General features: G+C 34.8%; 2 protein-coding genes across 5 annotated transcripts in view; one reads left to right on the top strand and one right to left on the bottom strand.

Annotated features, from left to right (window-relative positions):
* Nucleotides 1–15,009, top strand: part of RO60 (Ro60, Y RNA binding protein) — a 26,339-nt gene extending 11,330 nt beyond the window's left edge. For both annotated transcript variants that reach the window (XM_019028116.4, XM_063709945.1), the window contains exons 3-9: nucleotides 4,859–5,079; nucleotides 5,540–5,686; nucleotides 5,952–6,089; nucleotides 10,391–10,507; nucleotides 11,211–11,324; nucleotides 11,587–11,733; nucleotides 13,599–15,009. In XM_019028116.4, coding sequence (XP_018883661.3) covers nucleotides 4,859–5,079; nucleotides 5,540–5,686; nucleotides 5,952–6,089; nucleotides 10,391–10,507; nucleotides 11,211–11,324; nucleotides 11,587–11,733; nucleotides 13,599–13,751 — 1,037 coding nt within the window. In that variant the 3' untranslated portion in view covers nucleotides 13,752–15,009. The remainder of the gene's footprint in view (nucleotides 1–4,858; nucleotides 5,080–5,539; nucleotides 5,687–5,951; nucleotides 6,090–10,390; nucleotides 10,508–11,210; nucleotides 11,325–11,586; nucleotides 11,734–13,598) is intronic.
* Nucleotides 14,465–25,093, bottom strand: part of GLRX2 (glutaredoxin 2) — a 20,790-nt gene continuing 10,161 nt past the window's right edge. For all 3 annotated transcript variants that reach the window (XM_063709952.1, XM_063709953.1, XM_063709961.1), the window contains one exon: nucleotides 14,465–24,011. In XM_063709952.1, coding sequence (XP_063566022.1) covers nucleotides 23,959–24,011 — 53 coding nt within the window. In that variant the 3' untranslated portion in view covers nucleotides 14,465–23,958. The remainder of the gene's footprint in view (nucleotides 24,012–25,093) is intronic.

Here is a 25,093-nt window from a genome sequence, read left to right as displayed (position 1 = left end):
GCAGTCCCCAACCCTTGTGATACCAGGGACTGGTTTTGTGGAAGACAGTTTTTCCACAGGCAGTGGGGAGCGCAGGGTGGTTTCAGAATGAAACTGTTCCACCTCAGATCATCAGGCATCAGATTCTCGCAACCTAGATCCCTCACATGCTCAGATCATAGTAGGATTCGTGCTCCTATGAGACTAATGCCCAGCTACTGATCTGACAGGAAGTGGAGCTCACTTGCCTGCTGCTCGCCTCCTGCTGTGCAGCCCAGTTCCTAACAGGCCATGGACTGGTATCCCTGTATAGCCTGGGAGTTGAGGGCCCTTGCTGTATATCAGATGTTGTAATTTACTCCAGATTTTTCCTAAACATATATTACTGTGTTTCACTAAATTTTGTTACATGCCTTCTATGTTTCAGTAAAAAGTATATTATTGCTATTGCTATTGCTGTTTTTTTCAGGTCAGTAGAAATAGTTGCATATATACTATTGTATGACTGTAATTTATTAGCTAGTCTCTTATTGACAAGAGTTGTTTCTGGTTTTTTTATACTGTTACAAAAATACTACAATGAAAACACTTGCATAGAGTACCTACTTTCATAATGGTTAAATCCACAAACAGTATGTGAAAGGGATCAGTGTACCCACATTTGAACACTTAACTGTTGTCATTATTTTTTAATCTCTTTCAGTAGAATCATGAAAGATTCTTTGAATTTACATTTTTGGGCAGAAGCTCATCTTTGCATGTGCTGACTATATATATATATATATATATATATATATATATATATACCTATATATTGTATAATATAGTATATATATTAGTATATAGTATATGTAGTATATAATACATATACCTATATATGTATATATACCTATATATGTATGCATATAATTATATGTGTGTATATATAATATATATGTATGTGTGTGTATATATGTATAATTATACAATTACATCATAGCCCTTTTGTCCACTTAGTTACTGTCTTTTTAACTATTGATTGTGGTCACTATTCATTCAACAAATATTTATTTATTTATTTGTTGTATTTATTTTGAGATGGAGTTTCACTTTTGTCACCCAGGCTGGAGTGCAATGGCACAATCTAGGCTCACTGTAACCTCCACCTCCCAGATTCAAGCAATTCTCCTGCCTCAGTCTCCCAAGTAGCTGGGATTACAAGCTCCTGCAGCCATGCTCGGCTAATTTTTGTATTTTTAGTAGAGGCAGGGTTTCACCATGTTGGTAATGCTGGTCTCGAACTCCTGACCTCAGGTGATCCGCCTGCCTTGGCCTTCCAAAGTGCTGGGATTATAGGCGTGAACCACTGTGCCTGGCCCTCAGCAAATATTTATTGAGCACCTACTATGGATAGACACTGTTCTAAGAACTTGGGGTTCATATTACAGGAGTTGATAATGTATTATTTATATACAGTGCATGCATTTTTTTCTTCTTTTTTTCTTTGTCTTTTTTTTTTTGGTTGGGGGACATTTCTGGCACACTAAAGTTTTGAATTTTAATGTAGTCAAATTTATCCATGTATTCATAGGTTTATGTTTTGTGTTAGGATTAGAAGGGCCTTTTCCAACCTAAAATATTTATCTGTGGTTTTTTTCCTAACATTTTCTTGGTTAAGAAACATTATTTTTTACATTTAAATTTTTTATCCAAATATTTGATCCAACATAAGAAGGACTTAGGCATCCAGCTTTATTTATTGGTTTGTTGAGATGTGTCTTGGAAGTGTGGAGCAAGTACTAGACTAAGAGAAAGACCGCCCGTTACTAGTTCTAACTGGACCAATTAGTTTCTGAACTTGTGAAAATAATTATTCTGTGCTTTGTCTTTTTGGTCTATATAATGAGGAATTAGTAGATGTTTCCTAAACTTCCACACATAGGATTCTTTAATTTGAAATTGTTGAGGCTAGAACTCACAATTGAAACCATGTTAGTAATAGCAATATCACATTGGACAGAGAATCCCTAGCATTTCAAAGCTTAAAAATTTGGAAAAACTCTAAGCTACAGAATTAATAGTATTTTAATGCCTTAAGTGTAATGTGTATTTATAACAGACAAAACAAGTCAAAATGGGATTCAAGTCATCAGGTATGGTATTTTTATTGTGCACCTACTGCATGGCCAGCGCGATTACAGAACTGGGTAGGATAAAACTGCTTTAAGGAATTTTTATTTTCACTGGAAAAACAAAATAGAAGATATACTCACAGGAAACATTTACTCATTTAAGATGATTTTGCACCAAAATCTGGAAGATAGCAAGAGTCACAATACTTGAGAAGTTCCTGCATGTTAGTGTTAACTTTTGATCAAGTTATTTAGCATTCAAAAATAACATAATAGGCTCAATTGGCATAGAGATGTGTTTCATATGGCCTATACAATATTTTTGGGTAAAAATGAATTCTTTGTCATTATCTTTAAAAATCGAAGACATAAAAACCCATATTCTGGCTTCTCTTGAAAGTAAGTTTTTTTTCTTTTGGCAGCACTAAGTCAATACGTGTCTACACCACTTGTCAGGGCACACTCTGTTCAGTCACCACACCCTAACAACTCTCTATTACATCACCGTGTTTGTTTGTTTGTTTGTTTGTTTGTTTGAGACGGAGTCTCACTCTGTTGGCCAGGCTGGAGCACAGTGGCACGATCTTGGCCCACTGTAACCTCTGCCTCCTCAGTTCAAGTGATTCTCCTGCCTCAGCCTCCTGAGTAGCTGGTATTACAGGCATGTGCCACCACGCCCAGCTAATTTTTTTTTTTATTATACTTTAAGTTCTAGGGTACATGTGCACAACGTGCAGGTTTGTTACATATGTATACATGTGCCATGTTAGTGTGCTGCACCCATTAACTCGTCATTTAACGTTACGTATATCTCCTAATGCTATCCCTCCCCCCTCCCCCCACCCCACAACAGGCCCTGGTGTGTGATGTTCCCCTTCCTGTGTCCATGTGTTCTCATTGTTCAATTCCCACCTATGAGTGAGAACATGCGGTGTTTCGTTTTTTGTCCTTGCAATAGTTTGCTGAGAATGGTGGTTTCCAGCTTCATCCATGTCCCTACAAAGGACATGAACTCATCCTTTTTATGGCTGCATAGTATTCCATGGTGTATATGTGCCACATTTTCTTAATCCAGTCTATCATTGCTGGACATTTGGGCTGGTTCCAAGTCTTTGCTATTGTGAATAGTGCCGCAGTAAACATACGCGTGCATGTGTCTTTATAGCAGCATGATTTATAATCCTTTGGGTATATACCCCATAATGGGATTGCTGGGTCAAATGGTATTTCTAGTTCTAGATCCCTGAGGAATCGCCACACTGACTTCCACAATGGTTGAACTAGTTTACAGTCCCGCCAACAGTGTAAAAGTGTTCCTATTTCTCCATATCCTCTCCAGCACCTGGTGTTTCCTGACTTTTTAATGATCGTCATTCTAACTGGTGTGAGATGGTATCTCATTGTGGTTTTGAATTGCATTTCTCTGATGGCCAGTGATGATGAGCATGTTTTCATATGTCTTTTGGCTGCATAAATGTCTTCTTTTGAGAAGTGTCTGTTCATATCCTTTGCCCACTTTTTGATGGGGTTGTTTGTTTTTTTCTTGTAAATTTGTTTTGAGTTCTTTGTAGATTCTGGATATTAGCCCTTTGTCAGATGAGTAGATTGCAAAAATTTTCTCCCATTGTGTAGGTTGCCTGTTCACTCTGATGGTAGTTTCTTTTGCTGTGCAGGAGCTCTTTACTTGAATTAGATACCATTTGTGAATTTTGGCTTTTGTTGCCATTGCTTTTGGTGTTTTAGACATGAAGTCCTTGCCCACGCCTATGTCCTGAATGGTATTGCCTAGGTTTTCTTCTAGGGTTTTTATGGTTTTAGGTGTAACATGTAAGTCTTTAATCCATCTTGAATTAATTTTTGTATAAGGTGTAAGGAAGGGATCCAGTTTCAGCTTTCGAGACGGAGTTTTGCCACATTGGGCACGCTGTTCTCAAACCCCTGACCTCAGGTGATCCACACGCCTTGGCCTCCCAAAGTGCTAGGATTACAGGCGTGAGCCATGGTGCCTGGCCTCACCATGGTGGTTTTATTTATTTTATTTGCTTGTCCCTCATAGACATTTTAATGTTGTAATCCAATCCCTGCTGTTTTACAGAAGTGGTGAAACTAAGACCTAGAAAGACCACTATTTATTGGCAGAGTATAGGCTATAACCCAGACTTTCTCACCCCCAATCCAAGGCTCTTTTCTCTTTATTCTATTGGAAGAAATTGTGGAGGAAATCAACAAGTTACTGTTTCCTTTTTTTTTTTTTTTGAGCAGTAATACTTCTCAGCTATTAAAACATAGTGTAAAAGAACCTACCTACCTGTCTACTTCTACTTATTTCTGCTGTTTTTGTAAATATATATATTTTATTCAACAGCAAAAAGAGACAAGTGAATATAATTAATATAATATAATACAATACAATACAATATTAACTGAGATAGATCTGTACTCTTGTGAGTTGTTCTGAGATTATGGACCTGAAACTTTCTAATGCTGGTGTCTTTAAAAAGAAAAGAAAGAAAGGCCTCTGTAACAAAATACTCAGGATACAGGTATTTTTACTCTAAAGTCTCATATTTAAATAGTAATGATGGAATAAGAAAATTAATTCACCCCATTTGCTTAATTGTTATATCATGGAAAGCAGCATCCCAGTGTAAGGGCATTAACTCTTGTGTATCTAGTTATGTTGATCATATAATGCATTTTGAGGAAACATGTTCTATTTTTTTACTTGGTAATCCTGCATGCTTTTTCAATTCTTTATCTTGTTAAAGGACTTGCAATTGTGACCAAATATATTACAAAGGGCTGGAAAGAAGTTCATGAATTGTATAAAGAAAAAGCACTCTCTGTGGAGACTGAAAAATTATTAAAGTATCTGGAGGCTGTAGAGAAAGTGAAGCGCACAAGAGATGAGCTAGAAGTCATTCATCTAATAGAAGAACATAGATTAGTTAGAGAACATCTTTTAACAAATCACTTAAAGTCTAAAGAGGTGAGTGAATTATATGTTACAGCATGTGATTAAACATGAGTAATTTAGTGTAGGTGCTAAAAGGATAAACTTGGGGTAGCTATATATTTATACTTTTAAAAAGAAATTATTTAAAGTATATCTTGAAATTAATGTCTATTTAAAACACCTACCATGATGTCCAACATGATGTAGGTGGCATTTGTGTTAGTTTCTCTCCAGAAAATCTACTGCCTTGCTAATTAAAAAAAAAAATCATCTATGCATTTCCTTCATAAAATATACTTCACATCCTTTTTCTAGTAAAAAACAAGTTAGCTTATTTGATAAGCCTTTTACTTAGACATTTTTCATTCTGAAAGTACTTTGAACCCCAAATGAAAGACTCAGAGACTGTATTATGAATTTTTTTTATATAGGTATGTTATACTGATTTATTTTCCCTTAATTCCTGGTATTTCTGCCTATGTTATTGCAATAGGTATGGAAGGCTTTGTTACAAGAAATGCCGCTTACTGCATTACTAAGGAATCTAGGAAAGATGACTGCTAATTCAGTACTTGAACCAGGAAATTCAGAAGTATCTTTAGTATGTGAAAAACTGTGTAATGAAAAACTATTAAAAAAGGTAAGCATTATCACTGTTCTTTATTAGCTACTACTAACTGAGAAAGTGGCTCCTAAATTTTAGAAATGCCGTCAGTGCATTTTTAAGGTATTTCGAGATGTTCATTATACCAAATTGCATTATGGCTCTTAAGTGTAAGTTTAATACATTTTCATTTTTCTCTTTTCTATATGAAATGTAGTTATTAGCTACAATAACACAAAAATCTAAGGAGTATACATAATCACTGTTTTTTGCTAAAATTTTCCTTATACTTTGTTTCTAGGCTCGTATACATCCATTTCATATTTTGATCGCATTAGAAACTTACAAGACAGGTCATGGTCTCAGAGGGAAACTGAAGTGGCGCCCTGATGAAGAAATTTTGAAAGCATTGGATGCTGCTTTTTATAAAACATTTAAGGTAGTGATATGATTTTTGTTTTAAAACAAATGACTCAAGACAATATCTTTTGTAATAATACATTTTAAAGGTAGTATTAATAGTTTAATCATTTTTTAATTAGGTATTCATTTGTTTTTCTTTAGTTCATATGTGGTGGGTATATAATTAATATCGTGTAAGTTTAAGAGTAAAGTATTTCTCTTTACCTTTGGGTAGCAACTAATTATTCTAAGATCATTTTGGTAACTTTTAAGTTACTAACTGTATTAGTTTGTTCTCACAGTGCTATAAAGAAATACCTGAGACTGAGTAGTTTATAAAGAAGAGAGGTTTAATCGGCTCATGGTTCCACAGGTTGTAGAGGAAGCACAGTGGCTACTGCCCTGCTTCTGAGGATGCCTTGGGAAACTTACAATCATGGCAGAAGGGGAAGCAAACATGTCCTTCTTCACATGGCGGCAGGAAGAAGTGATGAGCATAAGGGGGGAAGCTCCTTATAAAACCATCAGATCTCGTGAGAACTCATTCACTATCACAAGAACAGTATAGGGGAAATCGCCCCCATGATTCAATTATCTCTACCTGGTCCCACCCTTGAACATGTGGGGATTATGGGAACTACAATTCAAGATGAGATTTGGGTGGGGACACAGCCAAACCATATCAACAGTCATGGCAGAAGGGGGGATATGGTGCTAAACTATTAGAAACTGCCCCCATGATCCAGTCACCTCCCACAAGGTCCCACCTTCAACATTGGGGATTACAGTGAACATAAGATTGGTGTGGAGACACAAATCCAACCCATATCACTAACTTTAGAAATTTGCATTCCTATCGGGTCCTTTGACTTGGTCCTCTGTTTTCCCCATTAATTGGTAGATAGATCTCATCAGTCTTGATAAAAAATGAGTTTTTGAGTAATGGAAATCTCACATCAAAGACACAAGCTAAAACATCTTGCTATATAACAAAATACTAGCAACCAAAGTCAGCAGCAAAATAAAAGGATTACATACCATAACCAAGTGATATTCATCCCTGGCATACAAAGATAGTACAACATATGACAACCAATCAATGTAATACATCACATTAGTAGAATGAAGTGACAAAAACCACATAATCATCTTACTGATGCAGAAAAAGCATTTCACAAATTTCAACATTCCTTCATGATGAAAAATAAAACCACTAAACCTGAAATGAACTTCCTCAACATGATAAAGGCCAGAAATTTAAAAAGCAAAGATGTTTAAACCCCATAGCTAATGTCATAATGGTGAGTGATTGTAAGATTTTCCCCTAAAATCAAGAAAAAGACAAGGATGCCCAGTTTTTCCACTTTAATTCCACATAGTATTGGAAGTTCTAGTAATAAGGCAAGAAAATGAAATAATGAAAGACATTGCAATTGGAAAGAAAGAAGTAAAATTATCCTCAGATGCCATGATCTTGTATTTAGAAAACCCTAAAGTTAACAAATGAATTCAGCAAAGTTACAGGGTATAAAACCAACACATAAAAATCAGTTGTATTTCTATATACTAGCAATGAACAATCCAAAAAAAGAAATTAAGAAAACATTTCCATTTACAATATCATCAAAAAATAAAAGACAGGAGTAAATTTAAGAAGCTGTAAGACATATACACTGAGAACTACAAAACATTGCTAAAAGAAATTAAGTCATGAATAAATAGAAACACATCTGGGTTTACAGATTGGAAGACTTAATATTGTTAAGATGACAATACTATCCAAAGCAGCCAATCTACAGATTGAATGCAATCCCTTTCAAAATCCCAATGGCATGTTTTACAGAAATAGAAAAACCCATTCTAAAATTCCTAAGAAATTTCAAGTGACCCCAAATAGCCAAAACAATCTTTAAAAAAAGAACAAACCTGGAGGACTCTTCAGTAACTCTTTCAGTTACTACAAAGCTGCAGTAATCAAAACAGTGTGGCACTGGCAAAAGAATAAACATATAGACCAATGAAATAGAGAGTCCAGAGATAAAACCTTGCATATATGTTCAGTTGACTTTTTTTTTTTTTTTTTTGAGACAGAGTCTCACTGTGCCACCCAGTTTGGAGTGCAATGGTGCAATATCAGCTCACTGCAACCTCCGCCTCCTGGGTTCATGTGATTCTTATGCCTCAGCCTCCCAAGTAGCTGGGATTACAGGCATGCGCCACCACACTCAGCTAATTTATTCCATTTTTAGTAGGGACAGGGTTTCACTGTGTTGGCCAGTCTCTTCTTGAACTCCTTGCCTCAAGTGATCCGCCCACCTTGGTCTCCCAAAGTGCTGGGATTACAGGCGTGAACCACTGCACCTGGATGTCCGTTGACTTTTGATAAGGGTGCCAAGATGATTCACTGGGGAAAGGACAATCTTCAACAAATGGTATTGGGAAAACTGCATATCCACATACAAAAGAATGAAGTTGGACCATTATCTTACACCAAATACAAGAATTAGTTCAAAGTGGATCAGTGACTAAATTTAAGAGCTAAAGCTAGAAAACACCAAAAACACAGGCAGCAAAAGAAAAAATAAATTGAACTTCATCAAACTTAAACATTTTGTATATTAAAGGATACTATCAAGACAGTTAAAAGATAATCTACACAATGGGAGAAAATATTTGCAGACCATATGTCCAATAAGGGCCTAATATCCAGAATACTGAAAACTACAAATTCAGCAAAAGTACAAACCCAATTTAAAAATGGGCAAAGTACTTGAATAGACATTTTTCTAATGATATACAAATGAGTAATAAAAACACGAAAAGGGCCAGGTGCAGTGGCTCATGCCTGTAATCCCAGCACTTTGGGAGGCCGATATGGGTTGATCACCTGAGGTCAGGAGTTCGAGACCAGCCTGGCCAACATGGTGATACCCCGTCTCTAAAAAAAAAAAAAAAAAATTAGCTGAGTGTGGTGGCGGGCCCCTGTAATCCCAGCTACTCATGAGGTTGAGGCAGGAGAATCTCTTGAACCCAGGAGGTGGAGGTTACAGTGAGCTGAGATTGTGCCATTGCACTCCACCCTGGGCAACAAGAGTGAAACTCCGTCTCAAAAAACAAAAAAAAAAAACATGAAAAATACTCAACATCATTAATAATCAGAGAAATGCAAATCAAGATGACAGTGTAATAACTACTTCACATCTAGTTGGATAGCTAATATCAAAAAAGCAGAAAACGAGTTGGGGAAGATGTGGAGAAATTGGAACCCTAGTGTATTTCTGGTGGGAATGTAAAATGGTAAAATGGTGTAGCCCCTGTGGAAAACAATTTGGCAGTTCTCAAAAGGTTAAACGTAGAATTACCATACCATCCAGCAATTCCATTTCTAGGTATATACCCAAAAGAATTGAAAACAGGTATTCAAACAGATATTTGTATACCAGTAGTCACAGTAGCATTATTCACAATAGCCAAGAGTTAAATGTATTCTTGTCTTTTATTTTTGATGCTATTGTGAACAAATGTTTTCTTAGTTTTCTTTTTTGAATTGTTCATTGCTGGTATATAGAAATACAACTGATTTTGATGAACAACCCAAATGTTCATCAGCAGATGGATAAGCAAAATGTGGTATATATAATGGAATATTATTCAGCCTTAGAAAAGAATTAAATTTGATACATGCTACACCATGGATAAATCTCAAAAAGATTATACTAAGTAAAATAAGCCAGACAAACAAGGACAAGTATTGTATGATTCCATTATATGAGATATCTACAGCAGGAAAATTTATAGAGACAGAAAGTGGAATAGAAGTTGCCAGGGGCTAGGGAGAGACATGGCAATGGGGAGTTACTACCTAATTGGTACAAGTTCTATTTGGGATGATGAAAAAGTTCTTGGAATAGATAGAGGTGATAGTTACACAACATTGCGAATGTACTTAATGCCACCAAATTGTACATCTAAAAATGGTTAAAAAGGTCAAATTTATGTTATATTTTACCACAATAAAAATTTCTTACTAAAAATTCTCATTTTACTTCAATGAGGAAAGATTTTAAAAATAGGATGGTAGCTTATTTAACTAAAATTATTGAATAGGTTATTTCCTTTGTTTTACCTGTAAAAGCTAAGTATTTTTATTATTTTTTTTTAATTTTGTCATAGCTGCTATGCCAGATGAGCATTTTTAAATAGTTGTCAATTGGTATATCAAAAATCTGAAGGCCTTTTATCAGTCTTTTTAATGTAAGATAAGTAAATATGATTTAGAAATTTAGTCTACTTATAATTTCTGTTATGCTTTTAATGATTGTTTTGTTTTCTCTGTAGACAGTTGAACCAACTGGAAAACGTTTCTTACTAGCTGTTGATGTCAGTGCTTCTATGAACCAAAGAGTTTTGGGTAGTATACTCAACGCTAGTACAGTTGCTGCAGCAATGTGCATGGTGAGAACACCTAAGACAATTTTGCCATTCTAAAAACATGTTTACTGTAGAGCAAAACTATAAGATTAATAATGATTAAGAATTATGTTTTCACTTTTTTCTGTCATTTCAGCTTGTCACATTTTTAATTTTATATTTAAAGATAATTGTGTAAAGCCAGTGTTAAGTGTGTTGAAAAAGTATGTCTAAAGAACAAGCAGAATAGAAATTTTAATTTTTACAGCAAAAGATTAAATATTAATGGATTTTTAAGGAAGTAGATAATGCTTAGATAAAATGAAAAAAAGACAAATTTTTTAAAAATTTATTTTTAAAATAATGCTTAAATTATTTAATGATTTGAAGCTTAAAAGATCTGGGAACTAATAGGAGTGTCTAGAGACTTTAGTTCTATCCTGTCAGTGAATAACAAACAGATGAATAGTAGGCAAACTTTTTAGCTTCTTTACTGGGGCTTTATTTCTTATCTAATAAAATGAGAAGAATATTTACTGTATTTGCTTCAAAGGATAGTCATGACAGCCAGTTTTTTTGTGAAAGTACTTTGAAAGCTGTACTACTGTTAATGTATAGTTCTAAAACACACTAATAAAAAGTTAAGAAATAAACATCAGTGTTTCTTTTAAACATGAAGTTGGATAAAATTCAAAATATTGTATTTCCCCCCAAATTTGCTGAAAATTACTGCCATTGAATTTTTCAGGTTGTCACACGAACAGAAAAAGATTCTTATGTAGTTGCTTTTTCCGATGAAATGGTACCATGTCCAGTGACTACAGATATGACCTTACAACAGGTTTTAATGGCTATGAGTCAGGTAAGAAACTGTGTTTTTTAAGTTTACTTAGTTAAGTTTACATAACGTGTAGAATGATTTTATATTGATGTCATGTATGGTATTAATCTGTGAGAACAAAATTTTTTTTGTCTTAATTTTTGCATGACAAGTACAAAACCGAAAATATATATGCAGGCTTTGGGAAGGCTGTATATATTGGTGCTAAACAAAATGATACTGTAAAAACTAGTATTTTTAAGGATTTATTTACTTATTTATTCATGCTTTTGTTCCGAATTAGATCCCAGCAGGTGGAACTGATTGCTCTCTTCCAATGATCTGGGCTCAGAAGACAAACACACCTGCTGATGTCTTCATTGTATTCACTGATAATGAGACCTTTGCTGGAGGTGTCCATCCTGCTATTGCTCTGAGGGAGTATCGAAAGGTAAAACAAATTCTAATACAGTTCCTCACCCAAATAATATTATTTTAATACTTGATTTTTTTTTTTTTTTTTTTTTTGGAGACAGGACCTCATTCTGTTGCCCGGGCTGGAGTGCAGTGGCTCAGTCATAGCTCACTGCAACCTCAACCTCCCAGGCTTAAGTGATTCTCCCACCACAGCCTCCCAAGTAGCTGGAACTACAGGAGCGTGCCACCACGCCCACCTAATTTTTTGTAGGAATGGGGTTTCACCATGTTGCCCAGGCTGGTCTCAAACTCCTAGGCTCAAGCGATTCTCCAGCCTTGGCTTCCCAACGTGCTGGGATTACAGCCACCACACCTGGCCATTCTTGATTCTTATTCACTTATGTTTTTCAAAAAATGTTACTACAAGTAGTTCTGTATCTTATATAGGAGCCAGTGTCCGTTATAGACTCAGCAGTACTTAAAATAAGAAAAAGTATTAATTACACACATATAATTTATTTTAACCAGTTTCCATTGCTAAACATTACTAAGAATATCCTTTGCAAACAGTATTTTTGGTAATAATCAGAATATTTGTTTTACCTTAGCTGTAAGTTTTTTTAATAATTCAGTGTGCTCCTTGAAAAATTGAAAGTATTAGTGAGTTTTGCAAAAGGATTACATAAAATTAAAGCTATAATCTATGCTCTATGTTTTATGGACGTATCTGTTCTAATCAGTATCCTCCAGTTGAGCTTTCTGAAATGACATAAATCTTCACTCTCCAATGTGGGTTACCACTAATCACATGGGACTTTTGAGCACTTAAAATATGGCTAGTGTGACTAGAAGTAGAAATAGAACTTGTTGATGAAGAGTAGTGGTTCTCAAAGTGTGGTTTCCCTACCAGCAGTCTTAGCCTCACCTGCGACCTTATTAGAAATGCAAATTCCTGAGGCCTGTCAGAGACCTGCTGGCTGAATCAGAAATTCTGACGTTGGGACTGTGTTTTAACAAGCCCTCCAGAGGATTTCTGATGCAGGCTTAAGTTTGAAAGCTGCAGGTAAGGGAATAGTTTTGTTTTGTTTTTTTAAGAAATGGGGTCTCCATCACTGGAGTGCAATGGTGCTATCATAGCTTACTGTAACTTGAAATTCTGGCCTCCCAAAGCACTGAGATTACAGCCATGAGGCACTGCCCAACCAGGATAGAATGTAGAGTAAAGACTGTTTGGTTGTGAGTCCCGAGTCTTTCTCTTACTCTGTGTGGACCTGAGCAAATTATTTAACTGATCTACATCATAGTAAGTTACTTACCTCTTGGAGTTGTTTTAACAGTTACGGTAAATGTATTATTTAAACAGTGCATTGTAGTTTCTCACGTGTATACATTCAGTGATTGTTGGTTTTTCTCAAAAATTCAATTATTTTAATCTTACATTTAGCTGTAGAGGACAAGTTCTTACGTGGAACATGTGTATATCGTACATATCAAAGTCATCAGCCAAAAGTTGATCATCCCAGAGATATGTCCTTATATATACTCATACACACTGCCCCAGCATTTGATATGTTGATGAAAATATCTGGCACCCTTAATAACCTGACAGGTTTCATAAGTACAACGTGCCTAGGCTGCTCAATAATGTACACTGCAGCCCATAGAACAAGTAAAGTAATTGAAGAGAGAAGTAGAAATTTCAGGCAGATTCTTGTACAATTTTATTGTCCATTCTTCTAAAACTGCCATATTCTAGCCTTAAAAGATTGACCCCCGCAAAAAAATGACTTTGTATTTAAAAAGCTCTGGTAGAGAAATGTTAAAGTGTTTTAATTTTGGAGGTATTTTGCATTTCCTTACATTTATGTTTTTAATATGTATTTTGGTCTTTTTCTACAGAAAATGGATATTCCAGCTAAATTGATTGTTTGTGGAATGACATCAAATGGTTTTACCATTGCAGACCCAGATGATAGAGGCATGTTGGATATGTGCGGCTTTGATACTGGAGCTCTGGATGTAATTCGAAATTTCACATTAGATATGATTTAACCATAAGCAGCAGCACGATCCAGAGATCCATTGCCATCAATGATCTCACTAAAAATATACAGCTACTTCCCAGCTAATCTCCACCCAATGAATGATGATGGTATAGTATGTGCATAATGGAAAGTTACCTTACTGAAAAAAAAAAAGAAGGAAAAATAAGATGGGCCCAAAGGTCTATCTACTAAACTAGCTCTTGGGGAAATAGCTTCAGGATACTGTAGTTTCCTCTATCTAATAGAGAACTTTTTGTTAACAGACACTGTAAAATAGTTTTGCTTTGTTGAATAATACATGTGCACCTAAAAGAGGTAAGAGCAAAAAGTGTAATTCCACATCATGTTACTTGAGAAGTGCTTAACGTTTTCTTAAATGTTTTCATTGGGAAAGGACAGCTTTGATAATGTCCAAATACTCTGAAATGCACTAGACCATATAACTGTGATGAAATATGAAACTCATCTGTAAACTTTTATACCAAGGGGGTAAAAAAAAAAACTAAGGCATTTGATTAAATTATGAATGAGTTTTACAAATTCCTTTCAGAGTTTTACTAAGATCACACAAATAACAGCTTTCTTATTCAGTGAAAAAGATATTTTATTTCTGATGTTTTATTTGCACTTGTGGAATATGTTACCATTAATCAGAAACATCATGGCAACCCCTAAGAATAGACTAAGTTTGTGTTGGCTGAGGGATTCTATTTGGTTTGCTTTTTTTTTTTTGCTTTGTTATATTTTATTGCTACAAGGGGTGTGACTTGATAATGATTTCCTCTGAATTATAATAACATAGCCACACTTTTTTCATACTCACACTTTTTTTCATACTCTTAAGTGAAAATAATATAAAATGTTTCAAGCGCTTAACTCCCCCTCATTCACAAAGTATAACAATTAAAATCTGAACTATAACCAGTTTAGCTTTTTCCTTACTTTTAAAATAACAATTTTTTACTTTTAACTATTTTTTAGTCAATATTTTTAAAAGTATACATGTCAATGGCCTCTTTGTCCATTATTCATTTTGTGGCAAAATATTCTTCTTTGATAGTGTAAACAAATAATAAAGCAATCTAGGTCCTTTAGGTTTGAAAGGCAATTTTTGAGTAGCATATTACCAGCTAGCCAGTCACTAGGAATTTTTTTCAGTATTATTTGTATGTATTAAACTTTTCATTACACTAAAGTGCATTATTTTATTGAGCAAGTATCCTTCATTGTGAGGTTTAACATTAAAGCAATCTGTTGAAATGCCATTATCTTTGCTTATAATTTTATTATGGCCGTCTAAGGTAGCTTACACATAAAACCTGTTTGCGTATCTGTTGTTCTCTAAATATTAATTGAAGATTTACTGAGGGTTTGTAAGGTCCTTCTCGCTGTTATGTGAAAAGTCAAACTGTAGTTAATGTAAATTATAGCCTTTTAGGTGCTTGGGGGTTAGAGGGTTTATGTTTTTTGGGAAAGGGGGACTTTAGTAGTCTGAGGATTTCTGTACATATTTTCTTCTGTTTTATGTGAAATTTGGGCTCTGGGAATAAGAAAATATTCCTTTCAAATTTATTTGACATATTAATGCTGGTTTTGATATGTACCCATTCCTTCAAGGCAACTGGTATCAGTTTTTAAGTGTGATTTACCTGAGATATTTTTGTTCAGCAAAGCTCATAGCACCCTCACCCCCACTCCAGACATGCATTGCTTCTGATGTTGTTCACGTTTTTAACCCTGTCAAGCATTGAACTGAATATATTAGCTACTTTTGACACATTAAAATATTACGTTCAGATTGAATTTAAAGTTTAAAGAAACTAATAGAATTACATAATAGTTATTGAATTGTTTAAGTAAACCCAAGATCTTAAAAATTATAACATGATCATTTTATTCCTAATAGAAATGTTAAATATAGTACAAGAGTGCATTACCTTCAGTTGCGTACTATTTCCATAATACTTTTAGACAAATATATCTATAAGTTAATATTAAATCCATCAAGGATACAAGATTGGATGGATATGACCTTTCTGAAGTATTTAGGTAGGTCTAATTAAATGGACTAGGGTAACATTTAAGAAAGAAAGGATAAGTAGGAGAAGCTACCACAGAAGGTAACTTTTCAAATCATGGCATATTAGAGCTGGAAGAAACCTTAGAAACCTAAAAGCTAATTTTTTAAATTTTTGTTAGAGAGCTGAGGTCCAAGACAGAGTGTGATTTTGAAGTACTATAACCTAGAAATCTTGGTCTCTTCATTCCTGTGCCAGAATTTATTTCCCCACAACATGGGAATACATGGTCTCAGAAGAGTAGAGGATAAAATAAAATTATTTAAGACTTTTACCTTATTGAGTTATTAGGAAATAATGTATATACGATTGCTTTAGGAGTAGAAAAATAGAATGGGAACATGTATAATCTTGTAATTCATAGGAATCCTCAAGCACAATTAACCTGTGTTGCTATATATATCTACATATATAGAGAAAAAAGAAAAACTTTACCTCATTATGAATAAAATGTACTGAAGTGATAAACAAGTTTTTTATTTCCTGAGTTACTTTTAGGATTACTGTTAAATTAATATTTGGGAAAATACTGCTTTTAAAAACAATCCTGCAAGAATAAACAAACTTTATTTCCTAGGTAATATGTAAATAGTTCCAGGATATAGTTGTAATTAGTAAAACAAAAACTAATCTTAAATCCCACCCTTTATTAGTTGAAAGTTCTTGGAAATTCCATTTATTAATACTTATATTATTTAGTAATCTATTTTATGAGAGTGTTAGTGAGGCAAGATGCTAGTGAATGGAATTTAGTGTTACCCTTTGACACCTCCTTTGCTTTATCTAACTTACTGTGTGACTGTAGACAACCAGTTTAACCTAAGTGATTTGATTATTTTTATCCTTAAAAAGTAACATATCTGTGCTTGGATCATAGAAGAATCAGTGATTTAATATTTGTATAAAAATTGAAACTGGGAAGAGGGCTTGCAATACAAGTTAGAATTCTTTCTTTTTTTTTTTTTTTTTGGTTAAAAACATTCTTGTTAATAAGATATGTATTTCAAAAGATAAAATGTTTTAGAAAAATAGCTCACTCAATAGGCCTAACAGTGTTTTAAAACATTCCTGTTCAGAGTAGAAAAATTTAGAAGAAAAATTTTCACAGCTAAAGTATTACCCAAAAAGTCACTATTCTCTACTAAAGAGGGAGAAAAAATATACTCCAACTCTAAGATCTTCTTGGACAGACCTAGAAAAACAAGCTTATACTCTGAGGAAATGCTGTTAACAAACTTTTTTTTTTGAGACAGGCTATCCCTCTGTCACCCAGGCTGGAGTGGCATGATCACGGCTCACTGCAGCCTTGACCTCCCAAGTTCAAGTGATCCTCCCAAGTAGCCAGGAACACTGGTGTGCACTGCACTACCACACCTGCTTTTTTTTTTTTTTTTTTTTTAGAGACAACATCTCACTATGTTGCCCAGGCTGGTGTCAAACTCCTGGGCTCAAGGGATCTTCCTGCCTTGGCCTCCTGAAGTGCTGGAATTAGAGGCATGAGCCACTGCACCCAGCCAGCAAACATTCTCTTAATCTTTTAAAGTAACCAGTAAATCTACAAATAGCAAAGTACTGTTTTCATCAGGGATTTTTTTTTCTTATTTTCTAGATTTTACAGAAACAATGTGAAATTATTTTCGAAAGATAAGGTAGGATTCTTGAATAAATCTGAAGGTCTCACAATTAAGTGAGAAACACCTTTAAAAGCATAGTAAAGCTACACCTAAATAACTAAAGCCTAAATCATTGTAATATTTTGTTGGACTTACTTTAACTTGACCTATTGTAGCCACAAATAACAAATTTCTTGGTAACTGATGCTATTACAGTAGGTAATCAAAAATGAAAAATTCTAGTCTTATATACTGCAGGTTTGGGGTGATTGTTAAGGCACTATCCCCTCTGGAGAAATGTCATATGGCATCAGTGTAAACATGCACAAGAAAGAATTTGTAAAAAAAAATGACAGGTTAATCAATGAAATTAGTTGTATTTACTGTTTGGATTTTATTTAGTGTTTCCTTGATGTCTGTTTCCTTATCTCTTATTTGTTGGAAGATTACTTTTCTACCTCTTTTTTTTCTTTTAAAATTCCTTTCTTACATTTCTGTTCTTTTTCTAGTCCTTCTCTATCTGGATAATAAAATGAATGACAGGAAAGTCACCCACATAGAGGTTTGGGATGAACCTTTTGCAGATTGCTTTTTGTTTCATACAAGTATAAGATCATATTTTCTTTTTCAACTTAGTAATAGGCAGGCTTCTTGGAACAATAAGTAGATTGATACACTCTCTCCCCAAATCAAATTATATTGTATATCTTTTATATTAGATGTTTGCAGAAATTCTGTGGCCTTTAAGATCAGTTATTCAGCCTTTGTAATTATGTTATCTAGCTATGTTGAAAAGATAAGTGCTTACTATATAAGCACTCTTAGAAAAATAATTAACTGATTACTCTTTCAGAAAATAGCAGGTGTCTCAACGCTTTTATTTCCATAATTATAAGGACCATTGTCAAAATCTTTGGTTTACTAAATATTTCACTGAGCATATATAGAGATACGTTGCTTGTGGCATAAAAAGTCTTGTAGATAACTTACTCACATTTGGCTTTTTTTTAATTGGTGCATTTTTTTATTTGCTTTTTTGAAAATTATGAAGTTAAAATTTAATTCTAAGGTAGTTTTCATGTATAAAACTAATAATGTAGTTAAGCATACTGTTTGAATAAAATTATAATAAATGGCACAATTCCTTAAACCCTGAAAATACCAAGTTATACTGGAAAATAGTGGAAAGAAACAAACTAGGGGAGAACATCTTAGAAAATTCTATTGTGGAAATTACGATGATTATTTTCAGTGAGAATGAATTTATGTATACAACAAAAATACACAAAAGCTAACCTTCTCATCCTAAAAAGATTTTTCCCTTTGCTTCTGTTTTATTTAGCCCTGCCATGCACCACATTAATTTTATGAACATAAATGATATTTAACTTTTCTTTTTTTTTTTTTTTTTGAGACAAGAGTCTCACTCCGTCACCAGGCTGGAGTGCGGTGGCGCGATCTCAGCTCACTGCAACCTCCATTTCCCAGGTTCAAGCAATTCTCCTGCCTCAGCCTCCCAAGTAGCTGGGATTACAGGCACGCGCCACCACGCCCACCTAATTTTTGTATTTTTAGTAGAGACAGGGTTTCACCATGTTGGTCAGGCTGGCCTCGATCTCGTGACCTCGTGATCTGTCCGCCTCGGCCTTCCAAAGTGCTAGGATTACAGGCGTGAGCCACTGCACCCAGCCAACTTTTCATCTTAAGTTGTTTAAATTTATGCACTTTTAGATATCAGAATATGTGCTTGAACAAAGGAAATAGTTAATTAGCTATATGTCTGCTGGTTTCACTTCGATGTGGATATGGATATGTGGATAAAGACAGTAAATGAAATTAAAACCTTGCTGTTTTAAATATCATTACCAGATATAATTGATGGAATATTATATCAACAAACATATTGAAACTTGGCTTTATTTGTAACATAAACTACATATAATCCATACGTAGCCAAATTAGATTTAAAATATACAATTAATGAATAGTACTCAAAGTGTTTTTGTTGCACTGTTACTCTGAATATGGACTCTCTATATGTGGTATGGCGTGACTGGGCATAACTTCTGTAATGTATTTCAGTTATATGTTTTTCCTTTTATTGCCAGCTTCTGATAATGAAATTTTCCAAAGGGATGAGATATAAGAATCATCTTTTATAAAAACCAGTGGGGAGTGGGGTATTATAATCTAGTTCTAAACTGTCCATTTGCTTTATATAAAGGCTTTGATTTCAATAACTGACCATTTGATGAATATTTAAATTACACAGAATAATGTCTACATAGAATAAACTTTTCAAGAGCCTTAAAGTGAAAAAATGAACCTTTTGACTGCCTTAAAATACTACTTGCTCTGTAATTCAGGCATACTAGTTACTTTCCTTGGGGTCTGTTTAAATAATGCCTTAATAGTGTTCTAATGTTTCTGAAATACAGAACTCAAAGGGTCTTTTAGAGCTTTTAATTTTACATAGTGAATGGAAATTTAAGTATTACATTTTAAAACCTGATTGTACATTGGTAATTTAATCATCCAATAACAGGAAAATCTAGGTACAGTGATGTGTTATATATACATGACTGTTAACATCAGTAATATTTTATGATAGTTTAAGGTTTTTTATTGTTTTCTATAACAAGTTATCCAACAGGTTGGACTTTGTAACATGATATCCAAGGACCAAGTTGCATATTTAACATCGAATGAAAATGTAGTTGTACAGTTCCAAAGATAATTAATTTTTTAAGGGAATTTTTCAAGACAAAAGGCAAATATTTTGTTTCAAACCTACAAGCAAATTCATTCCAAGAAATGAATATAGTAGTAAAACATAAAGACTATTGCAATAAAAAGTTTCCAGGCCAGTGACTTGTTTAATTACATTCACATTTTTACATTCACTTTGCCTTTCAAAGCAGGAGTATTTTATAAAACTGAAATAAAACTTTACATTGTCAAGCTGGTGCTTAAAGGTATGTAAAATCTGATTTAAGTTTATTTCATTTCCAAGGAAAGGACCCTGAAAGGAGGGGACAGGGAGCTTCCTAGGTCTGTTGATAAACTAACTGATGCTTTGTCAAGTCTTCCAAGTTTTCACTGTAAATAATACAACTAACAATGTAATTTTGCTGTTTTCTAATAGAGAATGAATGAATATATTAATGTATTACATTTGTTTCATGATAAAACAGTTTTCACCGATACTGTGAAATCCTTTCTCTCCTTTCTAGCCTTGCAAAATACCCTACTAAATAAATCATTTTAGACATGGAGTGCAGGTGGACACTGTGTGAACTGTTTTTGGTCAGTTATTGTAGAAATTGATAGATGTACCAAATAAATTCTATGCACATTAAATAAGTGTCTGTCTATCTCTTTCAAGAAATACGAATGTTAAGGTTATAATATGCCTTAAAAAATCTAAAGCCTTTAGTAATCTTGTATTTGAACAAGGTAAAATTTAAGTTTTGATAATTAACATTGACCTTTTAATGGATCTAGTTTTATGTAAGTATTAAAAGTATATGAAGTTAAAGATTCTTTACCCATGGAATTCAATTATAATAAAATGATTAGATTTAATGAAAACAAATTCTTTAAAGTTTTAAAATAGGATTCTTTTGTGAAAAGATCTACTCAAAATTGCCTTTGGCAAAAGTTATCATCCAAACACAAAAAGTCAACTATGCAAATAAAAACACTGTTTCAGTGCCAATTTGCAGACATTTTTCTCTCAATTCCCATAAAAATTTTCTGAAAAGTTCTAAGATCTGAACTGTAGGTTACTGAAAGCAAGTTACATCAGAATATATTCACCAAAACTTCAAAACATTTGGTTGATTTTACAGCACTCCTTTCAACACTTGTACGAGAAGGATCACAAATTATACATACTAGATTTAATAAATTTTAACAATATTAAACCTTATGAAGAAAACCTGACTTTAAAAGATGTTGTTCAAATGGTAATTTTTTATCAGTAAACAGTAAAATCCAGGTACAGAAGATCCCTTTTTTTCTTCAACAGCTTTTCAATTACAGATATTTTGGCAATTAAAATGTAAATTGATTATCTAATGATAAAGTGAAAAATGGCCTAGTTTTTTATATTAATGAACTCCAGTAAACAGCTCGTATTTCAGATCTTAAAATAAAGGGCCCGGGCATTGTGGCTTACACCTGTAATCGTAGCACTTCAGGAGGCCAAAGCAGGAGGACTGCTTGAGCCTAGGAGTTCAAAACTGTAAAAAGTTGTAACTATGGGGATCTTGCTGGGCAACACAGTAAGACCCCCATATTTACAAAAAACTGAAAAGAATTAGTTGAGCATGGTGGCATGTGCCTGTAGCCCTAGCTATTCAGAAGGCTACGGTAGGAGGATCACTTCAGCCCAGGAGTTTGAGGCTGCAGTGAGCCATGACAGAGCCACTGTTCTCCATCCTGGGCTACAGAGGGAGACCCTGTCTCAAAAAAAAAAAAAAAAAAGTAAATAAAAAATGTAAAAATAAGGACTGAGGAAAAAAATTACAAGTTTTTCTTAGTCACCATTCTCTTACTTTTATCCAGCTGTAAGGTATGGAAAGGGAGAAGAAATGGAAATCAATATCCAAGACAACATGAAACCCCAGAGGCTTCCCCTGCCCCCTAAATTCTTGGCTGGGTACAGAATCTTAGAAAACTCTGATGGGTCCACAAGAAAACACACATACCTGAACTATTGTGATTAATGATAGCCATTATGTATTGTCTATTAAAAACCACTCTGAATGATTTACATGTATTATCTCCATTCCTCAAAAAGTAAATCCTAAAGGAAAGTACTATTACCTACATTTTATAAGAAACTTGAAGTTCTGGGAGGTTAAGTCACCTACCTAATGGTTACACCTTTAGTGATTTGAACGCTTGTCTGTCTTGACAAATCATCAGCTATGCTCTGAAAGTATATTACGAATTTTTTTAACTGAAGATTTAGTGGTGGTATGCTGTGGTCTCCTATCTAAATCTTTCTCCCTTAACCCCCAGCTTTGTAACCAGCCCCTTGCATACAGTTAAAACTAAAGCTGTTGGCATTCCACGATTGGCACTGTCAGTAAGGGAGCTGCTGGCTTCAGTGCTTCCCTATATCCTTGGATTCTGCTCCTGATTTTGTTTTCCTCTTGGAGAGTCCCTATACTTTTTAAAACCTGCTTAGCCTTGCATTTTTAAAAATTTATTATTGTGTCCAATATTTTAAACGTTTTAGAGCGGCAAGCTTTTGTTATTATTGTTTTGGGGTTTTTTTCAAAGATATTTAATGTGCCATATGGCAAAAAGAGGTCAGATTTATTGTTATTTTCTTTCATTCCTTAGCGTTTAACAAATAGGAGAGATCTGCTTCCTTTTTGATGCACTGCTAAACCCTCCAAAGTAAAAATCTTTTATTAGTCAATGAGTTTAATTCAGAAGACTAAGAGGCAGATATTAGAAGGTTTTATTTCTTCTATTTTAAATAAAGCCATAGTGAGAATCAGATATCATATTACCTTCAGTAGAGTTTTTGAGGCTTTTGGTGATAAGGCTTCTCTCCCTAATGTTGAATTCTTTCAAGATCTGAACATAATCAAGAACGAACCACCACTCGCCTCTCACCCTATGTCCTACCAGTCTAGGAAGCATTGATAAAAGATGTTTCTTCACAGGCCAGGTGCAGTGGCTCATGCCTGTAATCCTAGCACTTTGGGAGGCCAAGGCAGGCGGATCGCCTGAGCTCAGGAGTTTGAGACCAGCCTGGCCAACATGGCGAAATCCCGGCTGTACTAAAAATACAAAAAATTAGCGAAGTGTGGTGGTGCTCGCCTGTAGTCCCAGCTACTCTCAGGAGGCTGAGGCTTGAGAATCGCTTGTACCCAGGAAGTGGAAGTTGCAGTGGGCTGAGATTGCGCCATTGCCCCCCCAGTCTGGGCAACAGAGCGAGACTGTTTCAAAAAAAAAATGCTAAAGGTAAAGATGTTTTTCACAGTCGAGTACTGGTCAGTGTTTCTATACCTTGAAGTAACTTGTCTCTACCCTTAATACCTAGTATGATGAACAATTATGACACAATTTTACCTTTCTCAGGTAATAGACTTCAACTCTCTAACAAAATGTGTTTTCAGAATCCCCAAAAGCCTGAATCTAACGATTTTACAACATAGCAAGAACTTTCTTATGACATAATGCAAAATAAAGAACTAAAGACATTCTACTCTTTGTTCCATTCTAGTGTTATAACCTAAATTATCACATGGGAATGAAATTCTTGTCTAAATTCTTGATCAAGAGGTTTCCTAATGGCAGTTTAAATCCAAGTAAGAAGCATCATTGATGGCAAAAGGCCAAGGAAGCCACCAGCTGTATTCTTCAGGACTGTTCCAGATTCTCTGGTCCATCCTGACAAAAACCAGAAGCACTCTTGAAATCCATTTTTCCTCCACCTCTGATGAAGGGTTTTTTCTTCTCAGCATCTGGTAATCTGCCCCAAGTGACTCTGTGGGATCAACTAGGAAAATGCTTTGTATAGTAGGCACTTTAAAAATTCTCGTTGATAGGAAGCTGGAAAGACGATTTCATTAATGAAGTACTGAACGTCTTCAATCATTGTAAAGTAAGACTTCCTATAGGATAAATCTTGTTTGCTAAGTTTAGCTGAATTGAAATCAGTTTGAATAGTATTCCCAGTATTGAACAGTATTGAATACATTAAGTGTTCAAAGGCTCTTGGAAATTGAGTTAAATTGTGAGGTGGAGAGTTCTGCTTTCCAGAATATATATATATATGTATTAAAATACACATAAGGCCGGGCACTGTGGCTCACGCCTGTAATCCCAGCACTTTGGGAAGCCGAGGCAGGTGGATCATGAGGTCAGGAGTTTGAGACCAGTCTGGCCAAGATGGTGAAACCCCGTCTCTACTAAAAAATACAAAAATTAGCCAGGCGCGGTGGCGGGCACATGTGATCCCAGCTACTCAGGATGCTGAGGCAGGAGAATTGCTTGAACCCGGGAGGCGGAGTTTGCAGTGAGCCGAGATCGCGCCACTGCACTCTAGCCTGGGCGACAAAGCAAGACTCCGTCTCAAAATAAATAAATAAGTAACATACACATAAATTCTGGAAAGCAGAACTCTCCACCTCACAATCTAATTCAAGTACATTTAATATATAAAATGTGTGTGTGTGTGTGTGTGTGTGTGTGTGTGTGTGTATATATATATATATGAAATGTACTTGAGTTAAATTGTGAGGTGGAGAGTTCTACTTTCCAAAAATATATATATAAAAAACCTCAAAATTTATATATATATATATAAAACCTCAAACTCCTGGGCTCAAGAGATCCTCCTGCCTCAGCCTCCTGAGTAGCTAGGACTCCAGGCATGTGCCATCACACCAGGCTAATTTTTGTTTATTTGTTGTGAATATGGGGGTCTTGCTATGTAGACCAAGCTGATCTCGAACACCTGAGCTCAGGCGATCCTTGCGCCTTGGCCTCTCTAAGTGCTAGAATCACAGGTGTGAGCCACCATCCCATGCCAACTAAAGTACATTTCTATACTGTTTTAAAAGTTCATCCTCATACAATGCCGAAATCTTCTCCTTTTAATTTCTGCCCATAGGTATAGTTTTAATGACAAA

Source organism: Gorilla gorilla, chromosome 1, assembly GCF_029281585.2.
Source record: "Gorilla gorilla gorilla isolate KB3781 chromosome 1, NHGRI_mGorGor1-v2.1_pri, whole genome shotgun sequence".
NCBI lineage: Eukaryota > Metazoa > Chordata > Mammalia > Primates > Hominidae > Gorilla > Gorilla gorilla.
This window is presented reverse-complemented; position numbering and strand designations above follow the sequence as displayed.